This window comes from Glycine soja, chromosome 16 (genome assembly GCF_004193775.1).
Source record: "Glycine soja cultivar W05 chromosome 16, ASM419377v2, whole genome shotgun sequence".
Lineage (NCBI taxonomy): Eukaryota > Viridiplantae > Streptophyta > Magnoliopsida > Fabales > Fabaceae > Glycine > Glycine soja.
In genome coordinates this window covers 7,903,194-7,929,000 of record NC_041017.1, presented here as the reverse complement: position 1 = coordinate 7,929,000, position 25,807 = coordinate 7,903,194, and the positions used below count along the sequence as shown (strand labels likewise).

Genomic DNA, 25,807 nt, shown 5'->3' with positions numbered 1-25,807 from the left:
GATATATCGATAATTTAATCAATTCATTTATAGTTAATAAATCTAATTCATTTATTAAAAAAATGAATTGGATTGTTGTAAATAATAATGGTTAACAATTGATCTGTTTTTAAAATTATTAGATTATTACATTATTAAAAATAAATTAAGTTGTTCTTTTCAGTTTTTATATATTTCTATTGAAAAGCTTATTTCTTCTTCTTTCCCATTAGTGTAATTATATTCATCCTGTAACGAAACATGATGAGAAATGAGAGAGTTGAGAAAAAAAAATTGTAATTTGATTTAGTGAGTAGAAATTATTACATCAAGTTATTAATGTACTTAATTGGGATCAAGAATGCTAACCATACTTTCTCTAATTGACACTCTTTAATTTATTGGAATTTTTTAAAACTCACCAACTTTGATACAGTCAGTAGAAATAACGATATTACATCCAGTTATTTATAGGGAGGCGAAATATTAGTAATATAATTTTTTTACACTCTTTTTCTAATACTCTCTTTATCATTGTTAAAGTCTTTTAAAAATTATTAATTTTGGTGATCTTATTTCAACTAATTGTCTAAATAATAATCAATTTTCTAAGTGTAATTAAATCAGAAGAGAGAGTAATAACTAATATACATAAATTTTATAAATTTTAAACAAATTTTACATAATTAAAATAACACAAAGTTATAAGTTATTTAAGCCAAAAGGTACACGGGATTTGCATATTGAAGTTTGAAAGGACCTTGAATAGTGATATATGTTTTTGAATTCTGATGATGATTCAAGTTTTATTGTGCAAGTAATTTAAGTTTCTTTGAGTTCATTTGTTCTTATATCTATTGAAACACACAATTTATTAAATAGAAGTTATATATATATAAAAAATAAGATATAGAGATGGCGATTAACTTTTTTTATGAAAGCATATAGGAAAATTTACACTTAATTCATGAGAATGAATATTTTACTATAAATTTTTGTCTAATCAAATAAAAAAATTATTTTAACTACAAATTTTTATCTAATCAAAATAAAATATATTTATTTTCTCAGTTAAATAAATTATTAAAATTATTTTAAAAATGTATATGTAAATTTATTAAAATGAAAATTATACATAAAAAATAGTACATGAGATGAACATTTTTTAAGTATGTAAGAAAAATTGTAATTAATTAACGGGGATGGAGTTTTTTCACTAAAATATTTTTCCAATCAAAATTAATACCCATGAATTATTATACTTTAAACAAAACTAACATATAAATTATTTGGGTAAAATTATAATTTTTTTAATTTATTACTACAATAATTAAAATATAAAAATATATTCCCTACCCACTGTCTTATAACTTTATTTATTTATTGATTTTTTTAACATATGAAGTATAAATAAAATATAACAAACGGGAGGGACATTTTTCATAAAAAAAATAAACTTAAATCATATGATGAATAATTTAACTTAAATTACATTAACATTTATATATCTTAGGAAAAATTATAATTTTACTGTTGTAATAGTTTTAGTATGAATTTACTTTTTTCTTACTTACCATCTCTTGACTAAACTAATTAATGTATTAACACAACTGATTTATGAATGTTTTAATTTTTGTAACATGTGAAGTATAAATAAAATATAATAAATAGGGATGAACATTTTTCATGGAACAAAAGGAAACATTAAGTCATACAATGAATAATTTACCTTAAATCATGTGAACACTTGAATAATTTAAGAAAAATTATGTTTTATTATAATTTTATCATTTTTAAATTTATTGTTGTAATAATTTATTATGAATTTATTTTTCTCTTGCTTGCTATCTCTTAACTAAACTAATTAATATATTGACACAACTAATTTATGAATGTTTATTTTTGTAACATATGAAGTAGAAATAAATTATAACAAATGGGGATGAACATTTTTCATGTAAAAACACTTAAGTCATGAAATTTTTTTTTTACCTTAAATTATGTTATATTTGAATAGCTAAGGAAAATTTATGCTTTATTATAATTTTATTACTTTTTATTTTTATTGTAATAATTTAATATGAATTTAATTTTTCTTGCTTATTATTTCTTAACTAAACTAATTAATTTGTCGACTCAGCTAATTTATGAATGTTTTATTTTTGTAACATGTGAAGTATAAGTAAAATATAACAAATGAGTATGAACATTTTTAATGAAAGTATGAAAATAAATACTTATGTAGGATGAAAAACTTGCCTAAATTATGTTTATATTTGAATAATTTAGGAAAAATTATACTTTATTATAATTTTAGTGCTTTTAAATATATTGTGGTAATAATTTTAATATGAATTTATGTTTTTTTTTTTTATCATTTTTCAACTAAACTAATTAATGTATTGACACAACTAATTTAGTTGCAACTGTTATTTATTTATTTTGTTCTAACAGTGACAATAATATATCCACACATATAACACATCATGTGCAGTAAACTTGTTATTCGTTATCCGAAGTATATTTTTATCAATTAATTGAATTAGTGTTTTATAAGGACAGGATAGACTATTATATAAATATGTTTGTGTGAATAAGGTTTTGATAGATTGATGTACACAATGTTAGCAAATGCAGTGCAGGACATGATCATGTATACTTGATCCATATTCTTTAACATATTTATAATAAGAAAGAGGCATGGATATTTTTTCTGATTTTTTTTATTCATATTTACTTTTCATTTATATTAATATAAATTAATTCTTATATAATAATTAAAAAAATACTCATGGATTGCATGGTTCAAAAACTAATTTGAATTAGAATTAGCGTTTAATGGTCAAACAACAATATCATTCCGTTTTTTTTTTTACTAAACAACACTATCATTCCATTACAAGTAAATATTAATATAATTTTTAAGATAATTAAGGTAAAAGAAAACAAGTTTAATAATATAAAATTTTATATTTAACATAGAAAAAGATACATAATACATAAGAAAATAGAATGTAGTATTAAGAGAAGTTCTTGTTGTTAAGAATCAACCGTCAAGAGTCAAGAAATTTAAATATATAGATGGTAACAATTAAATTTAAAGTAGATTATTTTGTTTGTTGAGCGTGATTCTTAGGTTACATAAAATGGTTATTCTTGTCTTACATAAAATATGTTTAAAAATTATATAATAATAATTTTTTTTAAAAATATTTAATATTTTAAAATATAAATAAATTCTTAAATTTTATTAAAATACTGTATTATAAAATTAATTCTTAAAAAAGTTATGAAAAAATTAGAAATTTGTTGCATGCAACAGAGTTGTCTTGATCTGATTGAAAACAAAAAGGAATTATGAAAATTGATTAATTCAAGGATCACTTGTTCACTGGAGGTTTGGTGGTGGCTCTTTCAATGTAACAGGTGCTATTAATTTTCTCTGGGTAATGACAGAATGTGCTCTTATGAATATTGATACTGTTGGTGACCTCTTTACTTGGAGGAAGAATATTCAATATGTTGGTCATGTGAGGAAAAAAGTTGGATCACTGCCTATCCAACTCGAACTGAAAACTCCTTTTCCCTCAAGCTCTGGTTGAAATCCTCCCTCCTTATAATTCTAATCACAACTCCTTGATGATACATTGTTTTAAGGCTCCAAGCACTAAATTGTCTTTATTCCATTTTCAAGCAGCCTGGACGATTCATCCTATCTATGAGCAACTTGTTTCTCAAACTTGGCATGATACAAGGGGTGATGTAATTAGTAAAATGAAAGGTATTTTAGGATGAGTCTATTAAATTCAACAAAGATATTTCTTGTAACATTTTGAAGAGAAAGAGAATGTTAGAAGAGATAATCAAAGGGGTTCATAGACAACTTGATGATAAGATTTCTCTGACCTGGTCCAGTTTGAAAGGCACCTCCAAAGTCAGTATAATGAGGTTTTGGCTCAGGAAGAAATCCTCTGGTTCCAAAAGTCTAGAGAGAATTGGATTAAATTAGGAAATAAAAAACTCTAAATTTTTCCATACCCCAACTATTATCAGAAGGAGACAAAATAAAATCATTGGGCTCTTCGTTGATGCTGTTTGGTGGGTGTACTGATAGTGTTCTGCTCAAGAATATTGCTAATTGTTTCTTTAAACAATTGTTTCAGATATTGGAAGCATGTTTACCTGCTAGCCTCTCTATTCCATCTATTCCGAATTTGGATGATGATTGTTATAATGCTTTGCTTCAACCAGTTTCAGTCTAGGAAGTTAGGAATGTTGTTTTTTCGATGAATCCCTACAAAGCTCCAGGTTAGGATGGTTTTGAACCTATTATTTACAAAAAATATTGGCATATTGTTGGTAGTGAGGTCTGCAATTTTGTGGCTACTGTTTTTTCATATGGCAATTTCCATCCTAACCTAGCTAATACTCTGATTATGCATATTCCTAAGATTGATAGTTCTACATCTTAAAAGGAATTTCAACCAATAAGTCTTTGCCATGTTCCCTTCAAGGTCATCTCCAAAGTGTTTGTTAATAGGATCCGCCCCCACTTGGATTCTATAATTAGGCCTCTTCAGAATAGTTTCATTCCTAGAAAAGGAACCACAAATAATGCTCTCATAGCGCATGAAGTTGTTCATCACATGCATAAGAAGAAAGGTAAAACAAGCTACCCTTTATTCAAGATTGATTTTGAGAAAGCCTATGACTGAGTTGATTGGGAGTTTCTGAGAATTACTCTTAATGACTTTGGTTTTCTGGAGCATATCATTAATCTTATTATGAATTGCACTATTGCCACTAACTTGTCCCTCAAGTTATTGCATGTAGACCTCAAGCAAGGTTGTTCTTATTCGTGGAACTCAATCATGAAAGCTTTTGATGTTCTTAACTTTGCTTTCAAATATCGGGTTGGCAAGGAGGATATCTCCATTTTTTATTCGCATTGGCTAGATGAAGGAACTATATGCCATGAGCTTGATTATGTTCACATATTTGACACTCAGTTGCGGATTAGGAACGTTTTGGTGGACGATATTTGGCATTGGGGTCACATTAAATTCGACTATTCCTTCTCATATTAAGCAAATGATGATAAGTTTGTGTTTTGGATGATATGACGGAAGACACCATCATTTGGGGTCCTTCTCACTCAAGAACCTACACTACCAAATTTGCATATGATTGGTTCATGTAGGAGCTTGTCACTCACTTAGTCTCCACAAAGAACTGGAATTGGGTCTGGAAGCTAAATCTTCCAGAAAACATCAAATACTTTGCTTGGCTTACCCTTCAAAAGCCACATCTTTCATTTGATCCTTTTTGTTGCAGTTGTGGCTTGGAAGAGGAGAACATTGTTCATCTCCTAAGAGATTGTACCCGATCCAAGCAAATTTGGGTTCACCTTGGCCTGGACAAATTTTCAACCTTCTACTCCGTGGATGCGGAAAACTGGTTCAAAAATTAGCTTCAAAAGCAACATGGTATTCTCTTTGTTTGTGCTTGTTGGTATATATGGAAGGCTCGTAACATTGAGATTTTTGAAGATAAAGTCTGGACAGTTTGGTATACAACTAGCCAATAAACACAACTCACGAAATCCTCCTTTCCCTTACCACTTTGTTCAAAGTTCATGTGCAAAGGAGTTTAGCTTGGAACCCCTCCTCTGGAGAATGTTATTAAGATCAATGTTGATGGTAGTAGCATCAGAATCCTGGGTTGTCTGGTTTTGGTGGTGATTGGCTCATGGGATTTTCTGGAAATTGTGGTTTTACCACTAATATGCATGTTGAGCTTCTAACTATCCAGCATGGTCTTCGAGTAGCTTAGGATACTGGTTGCAAAAAAATAATATGCGAAACAAATTCGTTGATGGCTTATGACTTGATCAACAATATGGGTATCCTTATTGGCATACTCATGCTTCAATCCTTAATCATATTAAGTCTCTAGCTGGACAAACAATGGTAGGTCTCTTTTTGTCATACTCTAAGGGAAGGAAACCAGTGTGTAAACTGGTTAGCTAAGCAGGGATCATCTTCTTCTACTCCTCTTGTCTTGTGAGAAACATGTTCTTCTTAATTGGGGTCTCTTTTGTTGGCTGATGCCATGGGATTGCTTTTGTTAGCCCCTAGTTTCAGGTTCTTTGTTTGTTGTTTTATTTCATCATTGATAAAAAAAATTAAGAAAAAAAATGCATAGCTCGTACAGTTTCAAACAATTATTTTATATTATTAAGATAAAGAAAATAAATTTGAATTAGCACAGTGCCGCATTATTTTTGTATAACCTTACGAGAAAATCTTGAAATATGGTAGCCATGGTAAAAAAAAAACATAGCTAAAAATTCTTATTGCACTAAAAATGAAAAAAATCCACCATGTCCGAAGACCTGAGAAGAGAGTCTACGTCCAATCACACGGCCCGAGGCAAAAATATGTAGCAAGCCCAACAGAACTTCGCCACTTCAAAACATAGAGGCCATTTCAGTCATTAACCAGAAAACCAGACCCAATATCGTCTTTTTAGTCTCCGCAACTTAACACAGGCTAGTCTTCCCCCTCGGCTCCAGCAACGACTTCTTCAGATATAAACCCCCGTGAGTCACACACTGAGACTCAGAAGAAACACACACTTCCTCTCTCTTCCTCTCTCTCTTCGGAGCTCAATTTGGCCGTCAATGGCGGCCTCCGAGGCTCTCAACGGCACAACCACCACCTCCATCAGGCACGCGTTCGGCAACGTCCTCGCGTTCTTCATACTTCTCATGATCGGCGTTCTCGCCTTCTCGATCCGTCTCTTCTCCGTAAGCATTTTTCCTCATTCCGCAGATCTGGTTACCTGAACCTCGTTTCGGTTCCGACTTTTCGTTTTCTCAACGCGATTGCATGCTTCTATATTCAGCGTCGCGGATTTTTGTTCAATTTAACCGTTTCATTACTTTCGACGTGTATGTAACAATCACCAAGCATATCTTGCAATATCAATGAACTGTTTAGATTTGTTTTTTCTGCGACTTGACAGAGCTGAGTTGGTTCATTCGCCAGATAAGTCAACGATTTGAAAAAAACTTTTGCACCAGTGGTGTAAGAGTAATGCTTAGACTGAAATGATGAAATGCAATGCGAGATAAGATGTTGCTCGTAATTTGTTATGGCATTTCACATGTGCGTGCATTTGAAAAGAATTTGGTATTTGAGTTATATTAGATTAGAGGATAAATTGAAGTCTTCCTGTTGGTTGAAATTCTAATTTGTATAATTGTATTTCGTTAGGTTTCTTGTTATTTGGTTATGGTTCCAAGAATGTGTCAAGAGCAAACTCGTATTTTGTTGAAATAGTTGTGCAAAAGTGGTGATATGGTGTGGCTATTTCTATGAACTGTATACTTCTAAGTTCTAACTCAAATTTCTGTTTGTATTAGTCTTCTTCTGTTTTTTCCGGCACTGTAGTAGGTTATCTATTTTCACTTGTTGGCCAGAGTTGTTCTTGCTCTTCTTCACATTTTTTAATGCATTGTATACAGGTTATAAAGTATGAGAGTGTTATTCACGAGTTTGATCCTTATTTCAACTATAGAGTCACTCAGGTGAGCACTATTTGGAATGGAACCATTTTGCACCTATTACTACATGATGGAGGAGTTTCTCATGCTGGTTAATGGCTATACAAAAATGGAATTTCTTCATTGCTGTAACATTTGTTTAATTTTACTCTGTTAATCTCAATGCCATAAAAATTCACAAATGACGCTACTTTGTTGGTTTCAGTTTTTGACAAAGAATGGGATATATGATTTCTGGAACTGGTTTGATGATCGAACTTGGTAAGTTGATGGTGTTTATATTGAAACACTTTTTCCTCTATACTTGCATAGTTTAAACAGGTTGTTGTTAATGTTTCTGGATATAATGTCTGTTACCTTTCCATTTCAAGGTATCCCCTTGGTCGTGTAATTGGTGGGACTGTCTATCCTGGTTTGACCTTGACAGCAGGCACCTTATGGCGGTAGGCATTTGAAACACAGTAATGTTGGTTGTCATATGCTGTGATTTTTCTCTTCATTTTATAGTAATAATATTAAATATCCATGCAAGCAATTGTTTTGAAGTTTATCTAAGGTGTTTGGTATTTTTGGACCTTTCCCTTCTGGTTTCAGGATACTGAATTCCATTAACATACCTCTCTCAGTTGAAACTGTTTGTGTGTTTACTGCACCTATATTCTCTGCCTTTGCTTCATGGGCAACTTATCTTCTGACAAAGGTTTGTACATGCCGGAATTGCAGCTTGTATATTCTTGCTGTTGTTTATGTGCTTGCTAATTTGCTGCAGCTGCTTCCTTTTGTAGGAGGTTAAGGGTGTGGGGGCTGGCTTGACAGCAGCAGTTCTTCTGGCTATGGTGAATTTCTCAACAAATTGTCTTCCAATTTTCCTAATGATTATTATCATTTCATTTATGGTGTTAATGATCAAAATTGTTGGCTCAGCCATTCATCATTCTATATTTGAATGATTAACAAATCAATGTTTAGTAAAAGTGATAGACGCTGGTTGAATAATAACCACGTGTGTTGATATGAATATTTGTAAATCAATGATGACTGTTGGTAATAGTTATTCTCTTCTAATATTATTTGGTTGCTGGTCCCTGACGTCCCTTTTATATGTATTTGATCCTGAATCCTTTATAATCCTGTGTCTGCAGGTCCCTTCGTATATATCTCGATCAGTGGCTGGCAGCTACGACAACGAAGCTGTTGCTATATTTGCTTTGATATTCACTTTCTACCTCTATATTAAGGTGATCTGCAAAAGCAAGGAACTTTTCCTTATATTGAACGACCCTGTATAACGACATTGGTTTCTCTAAATTTCCACAGGATTATTAGAGTTCACTATCATCTTTGTCTAACAATGTGTGATTTGAATATTCTGTATGAACTGTAGTTCAGTAGCTTCTATTTAAGTTTCTAACTTGATTTACACATCATGTAGACGCTCAATACAGGGTCCCTCTTTTATGCCACTTTGAATTCCATAGCATACTTTTACATGGTAAGCTTTTATAATACTATTTATCTTGGTTATCTTTGCTTCTGCCCCCTCTTATGTATGTTATCTTCGCTTCTTATCTTTCAGGTTTGCTCATGGGGAGGGTACACTTTTATCATTAATCTTATTCCAATGCATGTTCTCTTGTGCATAGTAACTGGTCGCTATTCTTCTCGACTGTACATTGCATATGCACCTCTTGTAAGTATCTGTTTCAGTCATACAGTTATATTAGAGTTTAAATAAATACATTTGCCTTTTTCAATTGGAAATTTGAAATGCACATAGTACATACCTTGGGCTTGATATAGTCTGCTGTAATTTGGATAATAATTGAGGGAATTTTGGTACGGTTTAATAAGTGTTATCCTACCAGGTGAGGTCGGCTTTTTGGTAAGGTTTATCAGATTGATAAAATGCTCTACAATGAGGTTTACCTTGTTCCAATATGTTGATGCAGAATTTATCTGCATCACTAGATTGGAGAATGTGTCGTTAATTTAGGGTCACATATTTGCTACTTTCTGTGACTTTATCACCTTTTTTGTTCACAATTACAAGCCAGAAGTATCTTTGGTTTCAATCTGGATTTATATATTTTGAACCTATCTCAACTTCATCTTGTTCCTGGTTCACATGATTTTTTCTTAATGCAGGTTGTATTGGGAACATTATTGGCTGCCTTGGTGCCAGTGGTTGGGTTTAATGCTGTAATGACATCAGAGCATTTTGCATCATTTCTGGTGAGTTCCCCCCTAGTTTTTGGATGAAGTTAATTTTCCTTAAAGATAAGGGACCAAGAGTATGTTTTAGCCTAATATTATTATTGCATACCTTTTCTTGTGAGTGCTTTATTTTCAGTGGAATTGTTGTAAAAAAATAATAATTATAATAATAAAATAGTTAACTGAATATTCTTTTTTTTCTTTTGTTTCTGTGGAGGGAGAAATTATGTCCTGATATGTCAATATAGAGTTTAAATAGCCCTTTAGCTAGTCAGTATTCTTAAAATCTGCTTATGAACTTAGAAGTTGATATCTTTGTTGAGATAACTGAAAATTTTACAAAAGATCAATGTAAATTATAAAACACTTTGTAAAGTAAATAAAATTATACTTCTATTTTATGGATAACTTTGGTGTTATGGATGTTTGGTGAAAATTTCATTTGAACTTGAGAGGCACATTTTGATGACAAATTATGCCGGTAGCATTTCTCTCCATTTTGTTCACTCAACTTGTATCCAATGGTTGTTTACATTGCCTTTCTGTATTTTTTGTGGGGAAAAAACTTATGAAAAGAAAGAAAAGAACTCAAACAAGAATTGAACCTTGAACTACTTACTACATCAGGATGGCAGTTGAATTGGTTGAACCTTCAAAGTGTATTGACAAGGGTAGAAAATTAAGAAAAAAAGTATAATAGGGGTGGCATGTTCCACAATGATGATGACCCATCCAGTTGAGGCACAGAATATGTAGACATTAGATGAGACATGACTAAGTTGTGCATGGATACAATGCCTTTTCATTAAAGCCATTTCTAATTTAACTTACTAATTTATAATGCCATTTATATGTGGAATATTATAATATAATTATTTTACTATCTTGTTAACATTGTAATTCAGAAGTTCTGCAAATATCATGAAGCTTTTAAATATAATCGTCTAATCTAATTATATTATTATATAAATGCTTGTTATTTTCGAAATGTATGGACATAATCATTATTTAGCACTGAATATATACTCATTCATTTTTATCAAGTCAACTCATTTGAGCATATCCAATCATTTTTCTTTGTGTATTTTTCCTCTTTCCTTCTCTTTATATCCACCTTATAAGCTTCATTGAAACCTACCTAATTTTCCTTTTGCAGGTTTTCATTATCATCCATGTAGTGGCTCTTGTGCACTATATCAAAGGAATTCTTTCACCAAAAATGTTCAAAGTAGCTGTGGCACTAGTTGTTTCTGTTGGCCTGTGAGTGTCCCTTTGATTGGCTTATTTGACTATTCAAAACATTGCAGGTAGATATTAAACTAGTATGTGTGCTTTTCTTGTTTACTTTGCAGGGCAGTGTGTTGCGCAATGGTGGCAGTACTTATAGCATTGGTAGCTTCAAGCCCAACAAAAGGATGGAGTGGAAGAAGTTTAAGTCTGCTTGATCCGTAAGTGTTTTGTTTGCAATATTATTTACCATTCAAATTCTTAAAAAAATGTTGAAATAATTTTTCCACCTAAAATGATATTCTATGATTAAGGTGATTGTTGGTCATTCAATTTTATAATAACTATGGAATTTACCTAATATAGCCCAAAGAAGTGAAGTGTCTTTGAAAGTTTACCTTTCTTTTTATGTCAGTCTGCAATTATTTTCTTTTTATGATTTGGATCCAATCCTAAGTACTTAATTTGTTTGTTGTGTAACCAGTACTTATGCAAGCAAGTATATACCGATCATTGCTAGTGTTAGTGAGCATCAGCCACCTACTTGGCCTTCATACTTTATGGATATCAATGTCTTGGCATTCCTGGTTCCAGCTGGCATTATTGTGAGTTATTTTTAATTATAAAGATTAAGATTATTTGTTTTATCTTGTCATATTCTACATAAACTAAATCGTGGCAGTGCTTACCTACTGTAGGCATGCTTTTCTCCCCTATCTGATGCAAGCTCCTTTGTGATACTTTATATTGTTACGTCAGTATACTTTTCTGGAGTCATGGTAAGAATAATAATGGAGTTTTTTCTTACTATTGCATTTTTATTATTTTATTGAGGACATAATCTTGCTGAATATCAGGTTCGCTTGATGCTCGTACTTGCTCCAGCTGCATGTATTTTGTCTGGGATTGCTCTTTCTCAGGCTTTTGATGTTTTCACAAGATCTATTAAGTTGCAGTTGCCCAGCCTATCAGGTCATTCTCACGTTGATGTAAGCATTATTTTTTTAATCATCACCAGTTTTGGCATTAGATCATGTTCTGGGCACTTTATGAGTTTGCTTTGTTCAAATTGTGCTTTTGATTATCAAGGCAGGGGAAACCAGTTCTGAAAGTGTTGTGCCAAATGATTTGGCGAAGACTGATAAAAGTGAGGACACATCAAAGGACCGGACCTCAAAGAAGAGTAAGAAGAAGGAAAAGGAACATGTGGAAAAGCCTCCGAGCAAGTCACTAATTAAGAAAAGGCTTTTGGTTTTACCTCTGGAAACATCCATCATTGCTATTATCTTGCTTGTGTTGCTAGGTGCCTTCTATGTGGTAATTTCCTAAGCACAATATCATTCATTGAAGTAGTTTCCTAGGTTTTCAAGGTAGATTATTTTTTTTATACAAGTTTTTTGGTTTTTTCCACTAGGAGTTTACAATTTTATTTCTCCCTTTGTATGTAAATAATATTATATAATATATTTTAGTAGTATTATTTTACAATTTACTTTGTTTTTTAAATGAACCAATAGTCTCTTTATAGTGAAAAATTGTAGGATTCTGGTTATCAATACTCAATTAGAAGTATGATGTCTTATATTGATTCTTTTCTTTTCTTTCTGAACAATAATGCCCTTTCATGCTACTGTGTATGTTAATAACAAAGTTCCTCACTATCTTGATCTCTCATGTAGGTTCACAGTGTATGGGCAGCAGCAGAAGCATATTCAGCCCCTTCTATTGTTCTAACATCGCATTCACATGATGGAATTCATGTATTTGATGATTTTAGAGAGGCTTATGCGTGGCTAAGTCATAATACAGAAATAGATGATAAAGTAAGTTCTATGGGATTTTATTATTTTTCGGCTGAAATGCATGTATGGTGTCTTGTGTACAATTTTTTTACCAATGTTGCCAACCTTGATTATCTTTGCCTTTTTGTCTCACAAGTTCAGAATTTAGGCTAATTACTGATATTCTTTCTGAAAACGATTGTTGGAGTTAATGATGATAGTTGGCTTGCATTATTTCCTGTGTTTTGAACTAATTCCTGAAATTTACATTATGTTTCGAAAATAAATCCGTTGAGGCTGCTGGTAATGAAAATTGAATATTTTCAGTAGTTTGATATTATGGGGAGTGAAATTCAATTGAGACTTGAGGTGATTTAACTAATGTTATTAATTAACTTGGGGCATAGTCTGTTCCTTGTAAGAATTAATTGGTCCCCTGTTTCCTTTTCCATTTTTTTCAATCAGTGGAAATTTGGTGAGAAGTTACTTAATCATTCGTTAATGCTTCATATTGTCACAAGGGATTATGTGAAAATTGTAATTTATGAACTCAACTCCAGTGAAGAAAGTTCTGAAGTAGGCATATTAAGTATTAACCCTTTAGTATGTAATATATTAAAATTAAAATTTTGGTTCATGCATTAACTGAATATTTGAGTGGGTAATGTTTCTAATTTATCAATTATAAATTTTATGGCTTTAATTTCCTAAGATTACATTTCTTACCCCTAATGAAGAGCAAATAAATGCTGGTTAAAACACTATTAAATGTCGAGATATTGATGCTCATAAAATTTCTTGTAGGTGGCATCTTGGTGGGACTATGGATACCAAACAACTGCCATGGCTAACCGAACTGTCATTGTTGACAATAATACCTGGAATAACACACATATTGCTACTGTTGGTACTGCCATGTCTTCCCCAGAGAAGGCAGCTTGGGAAATTTTCCACTCATTGGATGTCAAATATGTTCTTGTTGTCTTTGGAGGTTAGGTTCTTTCTCTCTATTGGGATTATCTTTATTTACCCTGTTCTGATTTGATGCTATAATTATTAACAGGACTGGTTGGCTATCCCAGTGATGATATCAATAAGTTCCTGTGGATGGTTCGTATTGGAGGGGGTGTATTCCCTCACATAAAGGAACCAGATTATTTAGTAAGTTAAACAAGTAATATGGGTTGTTCAATGTTTTTTCATGGCTTTGATATTTTATTTTGGAGAACAGATGATACTCTTGCTTCCTTCAGTAATAATCAGCTTTTGAGGAGTGTTAACACCTTTTTTTTTCTTCAAATTTTAAAAGAGGGACGGTCAATATCGGATTGATTCCATGGCCACACCAACAATGCTAAACTCCCTCATGTATAAACTTTCATATTACAGGTCAGCTTTTCTGTAAAATTGATTGTTAATGTTTGAAAAATTCCAGTTTTCAACTGTTATGCTAGCTAACTCTCCTTACCTTGTTCCAGATTTGTGGAGACAGATGGTAAGGCTTTTGACAGAGTGAGGCAGACAGAAATTGGGAAGAAACATTTCAAACTTACGCATTTTGAAGAGGTCAGATTATTTAACTGGGTCATGTATTAAATAATTCTGTCAGGAACTGTCTTGCTGTGTATCAAATATTTTTTTTTTATTTTTTATTATATTTAGAATGACCAACATCTGTTAATTGTTACCATGTGTATGTGTTTTGATAGTGTTATTCTGCGTTGTTCCTTCCTAATCTACTATGTGTTTACCTTACTAATGCTTTCAGGTGTTCACAACTCACCATTGGATGGTTCGGATTTACAAGTTGAAACCACCAAAGAACAGGATTCGAGGAAAGATTAAAAAATCAAAATTTGTACGTATATGACATAAATATTCGTTCTTAATATTTATTTGATCGGAGATCACTTAACCTAGCCATGACTGATCACTTGTTTCCATGTTTTGCAGAAAGCAAGCTCAAAATCTGCCTCGAAAAGAAAAGGATTAAAAAGGAACCCCTTTTAGTTTAGTTTTTCATTTCTTTTGATAGATGACTTTATTTCTTAGTGTGCGTTTCATGTATACATGTATACAACTAATGCAATTGCCATGAAAAGGATTTTGCCGGCATTATTAGTTACTTGCTTGAGTATCGAATGATCAAACAAAAATTTTGAAACTATATAGTTTGACTGAATGTTTAAGGTCTCATTTTTCTGATTGAAATGCCCATCAGCAAAATGATTTGATAATTTTCTGGCCATGTACACTTTGTATCTAAGGATTAAAAATAAGTTTTTTTGGTAAGATAAACGTAATTTCTACTTGTTACTTTTCTTTAAGGATTAATAAGAGAAATACTCAGAAAAATGTTGGTTAGAGTTTTTTTTTGTCAACATTGGTTAGAATTTTTTCAGCTGACATTAATTAAAGTTTTTTGCCGACATTGATCGAAGGTATTTTTACTTGATAGAAATGTTGATTGAAAAACATTATTAGCCAATGTCAGCCAAAAAAATCCCTAATCAACATTGGTTAAAAAATAGTTTGATTGATGTTGTCCATAAAACCTAGTCGACATTGGTTGGAAAATTCCTAATTGACATCAACTAAAATAAAATCTAGTTAGTGTCAATTGAAAAATAACTTTGACCAATATTGATTGAAAAATGTTCTCGACATAATTTGACAAAATAAATGTTTGTTGATGTTGGCTAAAGATAACCCTGTTAATGACAGCCTAAAAATATCATTGGACGTTATTGGTCAAAAAAATCATAGTCAAAATTATCAATATTTGTGTTTTTAAATTAGTAAACATTTAAAATATTTTTAATTAAATATTCAAAATTAGATAGTTTTTATTTTCTATAAAATTTTATATTGAAATTTCATCTCATTAAACTATAAAAATAAAATTTTGCATATGGAGAAAATTGAATTGTTCTATTTAAACAAAGAATTTAAAATTTATCGAAACAAAACATTTGAAAAGGGAAGGAAATTAAAATCAAAATAATTCAAATTCTAAATATTTTAATTTTTTTTTTTAAAATTTTGAAGTTCCTTTATTATTAAACTACCATTTTCTTGAATAGCTTGACCAAGCAATTTTCTTAAAGATGCTGAGAAAATGACTAATAGACCATGCTCCATTGCAACGCCCATTAGGTGTTTCATTTTAGTTCACAGTTCAAAATGCATTTTTTTTTTCGAATCACATTCAAACTAATAAAACCAAGCCATGAAAGATCAAACCATTTTAAACATTAAGGACGTAAAAGAAACACTAATATAGAACAATAAACATGAATACATAACTTAAAATGTATAAACGAGAGTAAGTTTAGTTACGTTTTTTTATATCAACAAAATATCATATATTAATTAATAAAGGGTATAAGAGATACTCATAACAGTAAATAGGCCAAAATAGCAGGAACAATTGGCAAATTCTGAAGGGTTATTCTTCCTACACTAAACATATTTAAAAAATTCCAATTTTGCCCTTTTTTACTTCTTTGTTCCTTCCTTTTCTCTTTTCTTCATATAGCCTACAGATTGACAATTCACAAGACACTGTTCATTTGGAATTTTTGGTACGTCCATTGGTGTCCTCTGTAAAGCTGGTGTTGGTATTGTTCGTGGTGTGTATTTTCTGTCTGTGGCTCCTCCGTAGTTTCTCCTCCGACAGTTCCTTGTCATCCTCCACGAGTTTCCTTTCCTCTGCCGCCATGTGTAGCATTGCGTTGTCACCGATAAGTTTTTTTTTCCTTTGTTTACTCCATATAGATTAACAATCCGTAAAAACACTTATGGATTGACCATTCGTATGATTGAATTGTCAATCCATATATTCAATACAAAAAACAATGCAAAGAAAGTAGAACTCACGACGACGATTTTGGAACAACGGCGGACACCAACCACAACTACACATTGTTTGATGAAGATGAACCATAGATTGAAGAGAAGAAGATGAGAGAATTTGAGAGGAGAATGAAAACAACATGGATGGTACAATGGACGGATTCCCAATCCGTAGTTCAAATTCAAGTTAAATGAATCAAGGGTAAATTTGGGTTTTCACTTAAAATGTTGGGTGTAGAAAATCCCAATTCCGAAACCAAAAAAAGAAAGCCTAATCAATGGTTATTCCATATGTATCATAATATTCATGAACATATTTAATAACCATTAATTTAGCACACCTCTCCATCTTTGCCATATCAACTCCAATGGTCCCAAACCTAATTTTGAAGAAGTTCACCTTAAGTCCAAAACTAATTCTATGTCAACAAGCTTTCAATAGTCACCACATTAGATAGAGTTGCTTCTCCGAAGAAAAATAGTATCATCCGGATATTGAAGAATAGTCACTTCAACCTTATCCACCCCCCACAAGAAAGCTTTTGTAGAGGTTCTTTTTATTGCTTCTCTCACCATCCCACATCATCCCTCCACTACAATATTGAACAAGAAAGGAGCCTATAGGTTTCCTTGGCTTAATCCTTTGGACACCATGAATTCCTTTGTAGGGCTTTGGTTCACCAAAGTTGACACTCTACTACTAACCAAGCATCCTTGTATCCACCCAATTCATTTGTCATAAAAACCCAATCTTTTTAGCATGTACTATAAGAATTCCCAACTTATTGAGTCATAAGCCTTCTCATAATCTACTTTGAAAATAAAAAATTTCTTCTTCAATTTCTTTGCCTCCTCCACCGCCTCATTTGCCACCAAAGTGCCATGTAAAAAACATTTCTCACCTAAGAAAACACTTTATCACTTATCAATGACCTCTCCTAAAGTCCTTTTGAGTCTATTTGAAAGAACTTTTGCTAAAATCTTATACATACAACCAACTAAAAATATTGGCCTAAATTTCCCCAAATTTTGAGGATCAAGAACTTTAGGTATAAGAGTAATAAAAGAGGAGTTACATCCCCTAGGAAACTTACCATGCACATGGTATTCTTGCAAAAATCTCAACACATCTTCCTTGATAAGCTTCCAAAACCCTTTGATTAACTTGAAATTAAATCCGTCGGGTCCTGGACTTTTTGAATCACCACATTCCCATACCACCGTCTTCACCTCACACTCCTCAAAAGTAGCAAGAAGCAAAATATTATCTTCAACCACTAATTTTTTGAACTCCACCTCATCTAGTTTAGGTTTATTCTCTTCCGTTTCTCTAAATCTTTCTTGGAAAAATTTCTCAACTCCCTCCTTCACATCATGCGGGTCATCAACCCAAGCCCCCTCAACAACCAACCCTCTCAAGGCACTCTTCCTCCTTCTCCAATTCATGCACGATTGACAATATTTAGAGTTGCGATCACCTTCCGAAGCCTACCTCACTCTAGACTTTTGTCTAGTTAGTGACTCATTACAATTCACCACCCTCGAAAATTCCTCTTATAATGCTTTTTTATTGGTTACCTCCTCCTCCTTGACGTATTATGCCCTTGCATTGCATGGCAGGCTGCCTCGTTAATTTATTGGAGGCTTTTCAAGTATGTACATCATTTTAAAAAAAATGTATGTCCCAAGTGTTACCTACCGATCGCACATTTTTGCTGTCAATATTAATGGTAATTTATAGCGGGAGTTTTAGGTAATTGAAAAATACCTTGCATTCAAGTTAATAGAATATTTTTTTATTAGTATATAATAAATTGTGTAGTCTTTAAATAAATGTCTTCTTCAAGCAATGCCTCTAAGATTAACAAAGTTGCACAAATAAATAATTTCACTTCATTTACAAGATCAAGCTCAAGTAGTTTGTGGGGGTAAATTACAGTGCAGCACAAATTAATAGACCATTAATTTTGAAATTATAAAAAAAATAATAACTAATTATAAATACTTCTCTGTATTACCATGCTGTCAGTAATTGCGTTTTGACACCAACAAATTAACAAAGGCAAAGAATCACACATGTACAATGTATACGTTTGAGCATTATTGATGAGAAAGCACCATATTTCCTAGAGTTCATCAGTAAGTGTATAATGCATACCTTACCACCTTTACCTCGATCACATCCTCAAAAACTACGCCAGGGTTTCACAACACAAAACGAACAAACTAAAATTTTATATTGGGTGGGAAGGCGTGGCTTATCAGAGTGGTTATTTGTCAATTGTTAGAACTTCTTAGGTAAGTTGTAATTCTTCTTAAGGAACTTGGCAGCTGCCTCATCATTCCTATTACACAAGACTCGCAAAAGTGTGTTCGGCTCTGTTGGGCTCCATTGATCTGCTGTTGGAGGCAATGGAAGCCGGGATTTGGCTGTAGAGCCGTACATTTCCATAGTAAGTTGACTGAACTGCTGAATTATGTGCTCGGTATCTGCATGAAACAAGGGAAGTACACCTTTGACAGTGGTAGAATGCTTTTCTATCAATTCGGCCGGCAATCCATCTCCATTGGACCAGAACAAGCCAGTCAGAAACTTGAAATCTTCCTCTATGATAACAGAATCTTGCAGAGAGAAAGCACGTGATGGACCTCCGGCTAACAAAACCAACAGAAACCCATCGAAAGAAGCCTGCATTACTTCAATAATTACACGTGTTCTAACTTTATCGTGCACTGTAGATGATGCGATCTCCAAGTACTGCTCCAGCTCCTGAAGAAAAGGCTCAATCCTGGCAGATGCAACTTCTCCGACATATAGGCCATCCCAAAGAACATGCCAGAGATCATGGAAAACGATTTTGTATGCTACACACTTGCAGAGTTGATGGATGCCTTCCACAGCAGCAGATGTGGAAAGCTTGAACTTCAAGCTCACCCCATTTGCTATATCCTCATTAGTGGATCTAGAACTGCTGAGATTGGCAACTATCCTTTTTTCCAAAACCCCTAACTCCATGCGAATGCGCTGCATAGTATTGATGCAAACACACATCTGGGTTTTATCAACTGAATTGTCTCCATTAGTGGTTCCAACATGGGCTTTCCTCCTCTGAGTCACTTGTGACTTTTCATTTTTCCTAAAAACACCATTTTTTGATCTTGTTGAACACCTAGTCAATGCAGGCAAAGTTGGGATGAAGCTACTATGGCTACCTACAGATCATAAAAAGGGGAAATCCTGGTCACACAATGATTGAATAACTAACTACCTTGGTAGACCAGATGCTATGTGATAAATATATACCACAGCCAGATTTGGCTTTCAAAATGTACTGTTGGAGAGATTTGTCGAGACCAGACATCAATCCAGGAAGCAAATCTGCATGCATGGGTATAGGCAACAGAAAGAAAGCCTCCAGAGTGTCATCTATCATTCGTAGAACTTCAACAGCAGAAGAAGCAAAACCCTCTTTATTTGCCCCAGGATTCCATACCTATAGAATACAATAGTGAAGTTAAAAATTAGATTAACACTTTTAAAGTTGCTAACTGCCATGTTTGATTGTAGCACCAACAAAGTAATGGGAGAAAGAGATATTTGTTTGATAGAAAGAAAAAACAAATACTATGTTAACTTGATTAGATTAAGAACAAGATTTGGCATACCTCTTGTCGCAGATTTCTGTCAACCCATTCCCCCAATCTATCTACTCTGATATTTATCCATGACTTAACCAGGGTAGCAATTACAGCTTCAGCCTCGTAAGGTTGCATCTCCCTTATAATGGATTTTCCACCATCTTCACTGTCAACAGAATCTTCCACTGCTATCTGCACCAGATCTTTCTCCAATTTGTCTGCAGCTATCAGCACTTCTATAGCATCGGGTGTCAACTCATTAATACCCTTAACATACTTCTTCAACTCATTTCCATAACACACATGGAGGGTAGCAACAGCAACACCAGTAGCAAGTGGATGCCATCTCTTCAATTTGGGACTAAATATTGCTTTCTCGTTGATAGCCAGTTCAATAATATCTCGTGCAAGGACAGAAAGAATGGGAAAGGCTTTATTCTGTTTTCTAGATGGATGCTTGCAGAGGTCTAGTTTCTCCAATTTCTGCCGTAAAGGAGATTAAAAAGAGTTAGGTCATACTGATGGCACTACATTAGGAAATTAGCTTTGTAAAGTACAGTACATAAAAATGAAAAACCAATTGGAGAATGTTGACACATTAAACATAGCAGGAGCAGAAAGGAGTTTTAGCTTATAAATTACCCACACACATTACAGAAGTCCTAAGCTCTTGCAATGCATAAAAAGGAACTAATACCAACTTTCTAAACACAAAGGAAAAGTTGAGCAAAAGTATTTTTAGAAGTCAATACTGTAATAGAGCAAAACAGCTGATTATCCAGCTTCAGTCAGTGGGATCAAACTGTATAGCATATACAAACATGTCATAATTTGTCATATGTCTGTACCATCTGAAAGAGAGTATTCATATTTAAGGGAGCTTGAATGATGGAACTTGCCTGAATGAAAACAGTACGCAAAGATGATCTAATATAATTATCAACTCTAGTGTAGTCCACATCATCTATCTTCTTCCGATTGTAGTCATGAGAGATATCTTCTAATATCTTTGCTGATAACACTGCGAGAGAAATAACACTTTCCATTGATTCAATATTACCATTATGAAAAGTATGATGGTATGCAAGGAGCCTTTTCTCTGCCCAACTTAGTATCAAACTCAATGTATTCCTCAAGATTTTTGTGTAAATAGGATCTTTTGAGCCTCCAGTATCTTTCCCAACTTCTGCCAATAGATTACTGGATGCAAACAGAAGATCATTCTCCACTTGGCCAGTGACAAGATACTGATGAAATAAGACCCATGAGAAACAAATATTATGTAGCATCTCATTAATTCCAAGCATAACCCAGGTCTTCTTAATGAGTTCTAAGACCTCATCAACCTCTTCTATCACAGAAGATTCTGCATGAAGATCAAAACAAGCTTCTAAAAGAGTTTGGTAGATCCAGAGGTTCAGTGGAAAACCATCAGCCCAATGGCATGTCTCACAGATAGACCCATCAGATGATCTGCAAGAAAGAGACATAACAACAGTTCGAAAGGTTTGCATTGATTCACCATTCTTTCCAATATCCATGGGTTTCTCAAATGCTCCGCGGATTATGCGCCGTAGACTCTGTGCAGAAGGGTCTGATTTATCTAAGGGAAGATGAGGATGCAAGAGGAGTCCTGCTTCAAGAACCTTCAAATTTCTTCTCAACCAAGCTTCATACTCTTGTTGACTTGGAAAATCTGAACTCCTGAACAGTTGTATAAGCTCTAGTGGAAGAACCACTGACTCCATGCGTCTTCCAAGCTATTTCATGAACAGAGACCTAGTCAGTTTTATGATTGTGATTAAACAGATGTAAGAAGGAACCATAATGCAGATGTTCAAACATGACATTTTGGTCCACATGTTTCAATCAAATTAATAGAGAAAGAAATGAAGTGAATTAGTGAAATTAACCCTTTTGTAACAGTTACAATAATACTAAATGCAATAAATGATAGCTGATGTTTATTAGCTTCTTGTCATTATCTTCATATGGTTTTTCAATTATAGTCACAGTGGTGTTTGTAGTCGTGTTATGGTTTGATTACTGTAACTGTGGGTGTTGCAGCAACTGTCATGTGGACAGTAGCCACATTTTTTTTTTCACTTTTGCAAATATAAATTCTTTTTAAAAGGAAAAGCAATTTGAAATCATGATTAATCACATGAATATTATCTGACATATTAATAAAGTACACATAGGGCTGAAAATCAGGTAAGCAGTAAGCTAAATCACATTAGGGTTGACTTGGACCTGTTCAAAAACTTTGGACTGAAATTGGGCCAGCCCAATAAAAAGTTTTATTATATAATTTCAATTATATATTAATGTCTCTAGAGATTTCATGAAATGACACTTCACCTGGATTTACATCTAAAATTATATTCCATCCCATTAGCCTTCAGTAATCAAATCCCATTAAAATTGGATGGAATATTTTTCATAACTCAACAACTAGCTGTTGTTTAATTTTGATAGCTTTAACACTAGTGCTAAGCCTGATGAGAAAAAAATAGAACATTCATCACCAATCATTCCTCATGACTAGTGTCTAGAGACACAATTAAATAATATCTCTGTGGTCATGAGTCATGACAGATACAGACTTCCTGTGACTACAATCCTTGGCATTGGGAGCAATCATGATTTGGAACAAGACCTTGCAAGCTAGATCAGCACAATCAATGACTTTGAATCAAATCAGTGCTTTTTGGAAAGGTGCTATATGGAATGGTATTCTATTCACTACTTACCAATAAGCACATTGTCATTGGACATTAGACATGGAAGATAGAATGCTACGAGCATCGTTGCCACCCATTATGAGCAACAACTAGTGATGAACACTACATTTTTGTCATCAGGTTTAACACAAGTCACAAAGCTATCAAAAGCAAACAATGATTACTTATATCCTTGCTTGAAACTAAAGTAGAACATCCCATCCAATTTAACACGTTACGTTAGTTAGTCAAAACAAGTCAAACAAAGTGTCATTCACTCATTTGGAAAACCTTAATTGGGTAAAAGAATAAAGATGCACAAAACTTCAACCGCAAGGCAAGCACTTAAGCAAAAATTAATTCAAGAGTCCAAATTGAATACCCCAATCTAAAAATTTGAAAACACACACACACCACCTATTTCTCATTGCTAATAATTTTTTCTCCCTCCAAATTTCCAATTTTTAATAACTCCTCAAATTTTAGAGTAATGAGTGTACACACTTACACGGTCATCCAATCACAGTCACAACCGACAAATTCGATAAGTTAGTTATACTATTTCATAATTTTGATTGATTGATAGTGTAAAAATTAAACTATTAAATTTTGAAACTAACCAAAGTCCAAAAAAAATTCAATTTTCAAACCTGGCCTGCAGCAATTCTGAGCAATGCTCTTCTAATTCTGGTATCACTCTGCTCTGAAATCCTCATCTGCACTCTCACCAACTCCCCCGTCGTCGCCGCGCGCTTGCTACTCCCCCTCGACGACGACGTCGTTTTGAGCCCCAGCGCCTTCTTCACCTTACTCGCCGCCGTCGAAGTCAGCGACCGGTGCAACGACGGCGCCGGCGCCGCTCTATCCCGATCCCCCCTCTCCGACTGCGATATGAAAGTTAGCGGCTTCGGCCCCGAACTCCGGCACGCCCCGACGAGGATCTCGTAGGCCGTCTCCCGGAGCTCCGATTCGGCGAAATTCGAAGCCGCGTCGCCGAACGGAGCTCCGGGAAGATCCTCAATGGGGTGCACCGGCATGGCGGCGCTTTGATTGTGCCTCTTTGTGGACATTGGTCGGTGAGCCAGATAAGTTTGAAAAGTGAAGTGGGGATTTTAGTTTGTTTTCTCTGTTTGGGTGTCAGAGAAAAAGTGTTTAGTTGGGTTTGGCCCTTTGTGTCTGTCTGTTAGTTATTCTTGCTTGAATTTCAAGATAGCTGGGTGGGCCACACCACACCAGAATGAGTTTGGAGTTGAAGGTGGTTGTAATGTAGTGTGTGTGTAGACAGAGAGAATAAAGGGGAAAACAAAATTGCAACTTTTCGGTTGAGACATATGCTTATCAATTTTTTTTAATTATTTAATTTGCTGGATATGACAAGATCAGTCTGTTTATATTATTGATCTTATTTTTTATTTTTATGTTAAGAGGTTAGATTCAAAATATCTATCAACTTCATCAAGATTAGCCCAAAAAAACACTCGACTTGAATGTTACTTGTTTTTGAAAGATGTAATTAGTATTATAAGTTAAAATAAAATGTTACAGTGATTTATAATAATTGAGAATAAAAATATTAAAAATAAAGATAATATTAGATAAGATTATTTTCTCTATAATAATTATAGATTAATCTTTAATATGAATTTTGATTAATAATAAAAAAAAAAGTTATGTGTCTCTTTTCAATTATATTCTTTTTCTATTTAGAATACTTAGATATCGTTGAATTTAACTTTACTTAGAATAATAACGTGTTAGTTTTTATTATTGATTTTTATTAGTTTCAAATTTATACACTGTTAATATAGAAAATTTATATTATTAATTAATTAAAAATTATTATTTATATAACTTTTGTGAATATTCCATATACCTTAAAAAATATTATTACAAAAGCTACCAAATTTGTACACACGATAATTTACTTGTAAAAATTGTTTATATTGAGGGTAGATTCACTATATGTTGTTGTGTTGTAATAATGTGTATGGTGTCAGGGAATCTTGTTTACTAGGTTTCTGTCATTGGATTCATTTTTATCTTATTCGGTTATTGTTTAATTTAGTTAGTTATGCTTGTCGTTTGTGTGAAGATTTCAGTTTGATTTAATTGTTTTTATTATTATTTTTGTGGAACTTTTTTTTTCACTTGGTTCAAAATTTGGTAGAGAAGAAATGAGGTAAATAAAGGGATAATTAAGAAAGAGAGTAGACACGTAAGTTGAGGGTGCTTGGTGGACCCTCAACCTAGTTTTGGAGGTTGTCCATGATGACTAACGGGAATAGACCTATAGAATGGATGAGTGAGCAAATTCCTTAATCAGTTAAGGTCTTTGCAAGTCTTATCGAGGTAAGTCACTACCCACGTTCATCTATTTTCGATAAAATCACACTTCCTCTGTAGGATTAGTTCAAGTTTTCCTGAATGGTCTAGGGGTGACTATGTTAAGGATTGTGATTGAGTTAATCACTCAAACGGTGAAAATCTCCTTCAAGTAAAGAGTCAGCATGACATAACATAATTGTTAGACATGTACATAAATAATTATGATTTAAGATTGATATGCTACTTGAAAAGTTGCATAATTATATCGTTATCGAAAATGCGGAGGATTTTCTTTAGCTCTGATAAGGATGGTGATTTATATTGTTTAAATTATATGATGTTTTCTTTTAAAATAAGCTTACCCTTGTGTTTTTTATTAAACTGTGATGATCGTGTTATTTGACACTGGAACAAATTATGATATAGCTTATGAGGAACACACCAATCATGGTTGATGTGGGCTTGATGGTGGACTTAAGGATGAGATTGGACCTTTC

General features: G+C 33.2%; 2 protein-coding genes across 3 annotated transcripts; one reads left to right on the top strand and one right to left on the bottom strand.

Moving 5' to 3' along the window:
* The first annotated feature begins 6,561 nt into the window (after positions 1–6,561).
* Positions 6,562–15,005, top strand: LOC114390706 (dolichyl-diphosphooligosaccharide--protein glycosyltransferase subunit STT3A-like). The gene is made up of 23 exons (XM_028351552.1): positions 6,562–6,787; positions 7,508–7,570; positions 7,752–7,807; positions 7,918–7,989; positions 8,141–8,246; positions 8,332–8,382; positions 8,689–8,784; positions 8,979–9,038; positions 9,123–9,236; positions 9,692–9,778; positions 10,917–11,020; positions 11,113–11,208; positions 11,472–11,592; positions 11,686–11,766; positions 11,845–11,976; positions 12,077–12,304; positions 12,667–12,810; positions 13,573–13,759; positions 13,832–13,929; positions 14,078–14,157; positions 14,247–14,334; positions 14,537–14,626; positions 14,722–15,005. Exons 1-23 carry the CDS (start codon positions 6,662–6,664, stop codon positions 14,776–14,778), a joined length of 2,337 nt encoding a protein of 778 aa, XP_028207353.1. The 5' UTR covers positions 6,562–6,661; the 3' UTR covers positions 14,779–15,005.
* Positions 15,006–18,493: 3,488 nt separating this feature from the next.
* On the bottom strand, positions 18,494–24,290 carry LOC114391004 (protein unc-13 homolog). 2 transcript variants are annotated; one of them, XM_028351988.1, is made up of 5 exons: positions 23,636–24,290; positions 21,162–22,022; positions 20,290–20,745; positions 19,928–20,117; positions 18,494–19,836 (listed from the first exon to the last, which is right to left on the bottom strand). In XM_028351988.1, the coding sequence occupies exons 1-5, from the start codon at positions 24,053–24,055 to the stop codon at positions 18,908–18,910; spliced, it is 2,856 nt and encodes a 951-aa protein (XP_028207789.1). In that variant the 5' UTR covers positions 24,056–24,290; the 3' UTR covers positions 18,494–18,907. The 2 variants fall into 2 exon arrangements, with proteins under 2 accessions (XP_028207789.1, XP_028207790.1); XM_028351989.1 differs by having other exon boundaries at positions 21,162–22,041; positions 23,636–23,729.
* Positions 24,291–25,807: the final 1,517 nt, after the last annotated feature.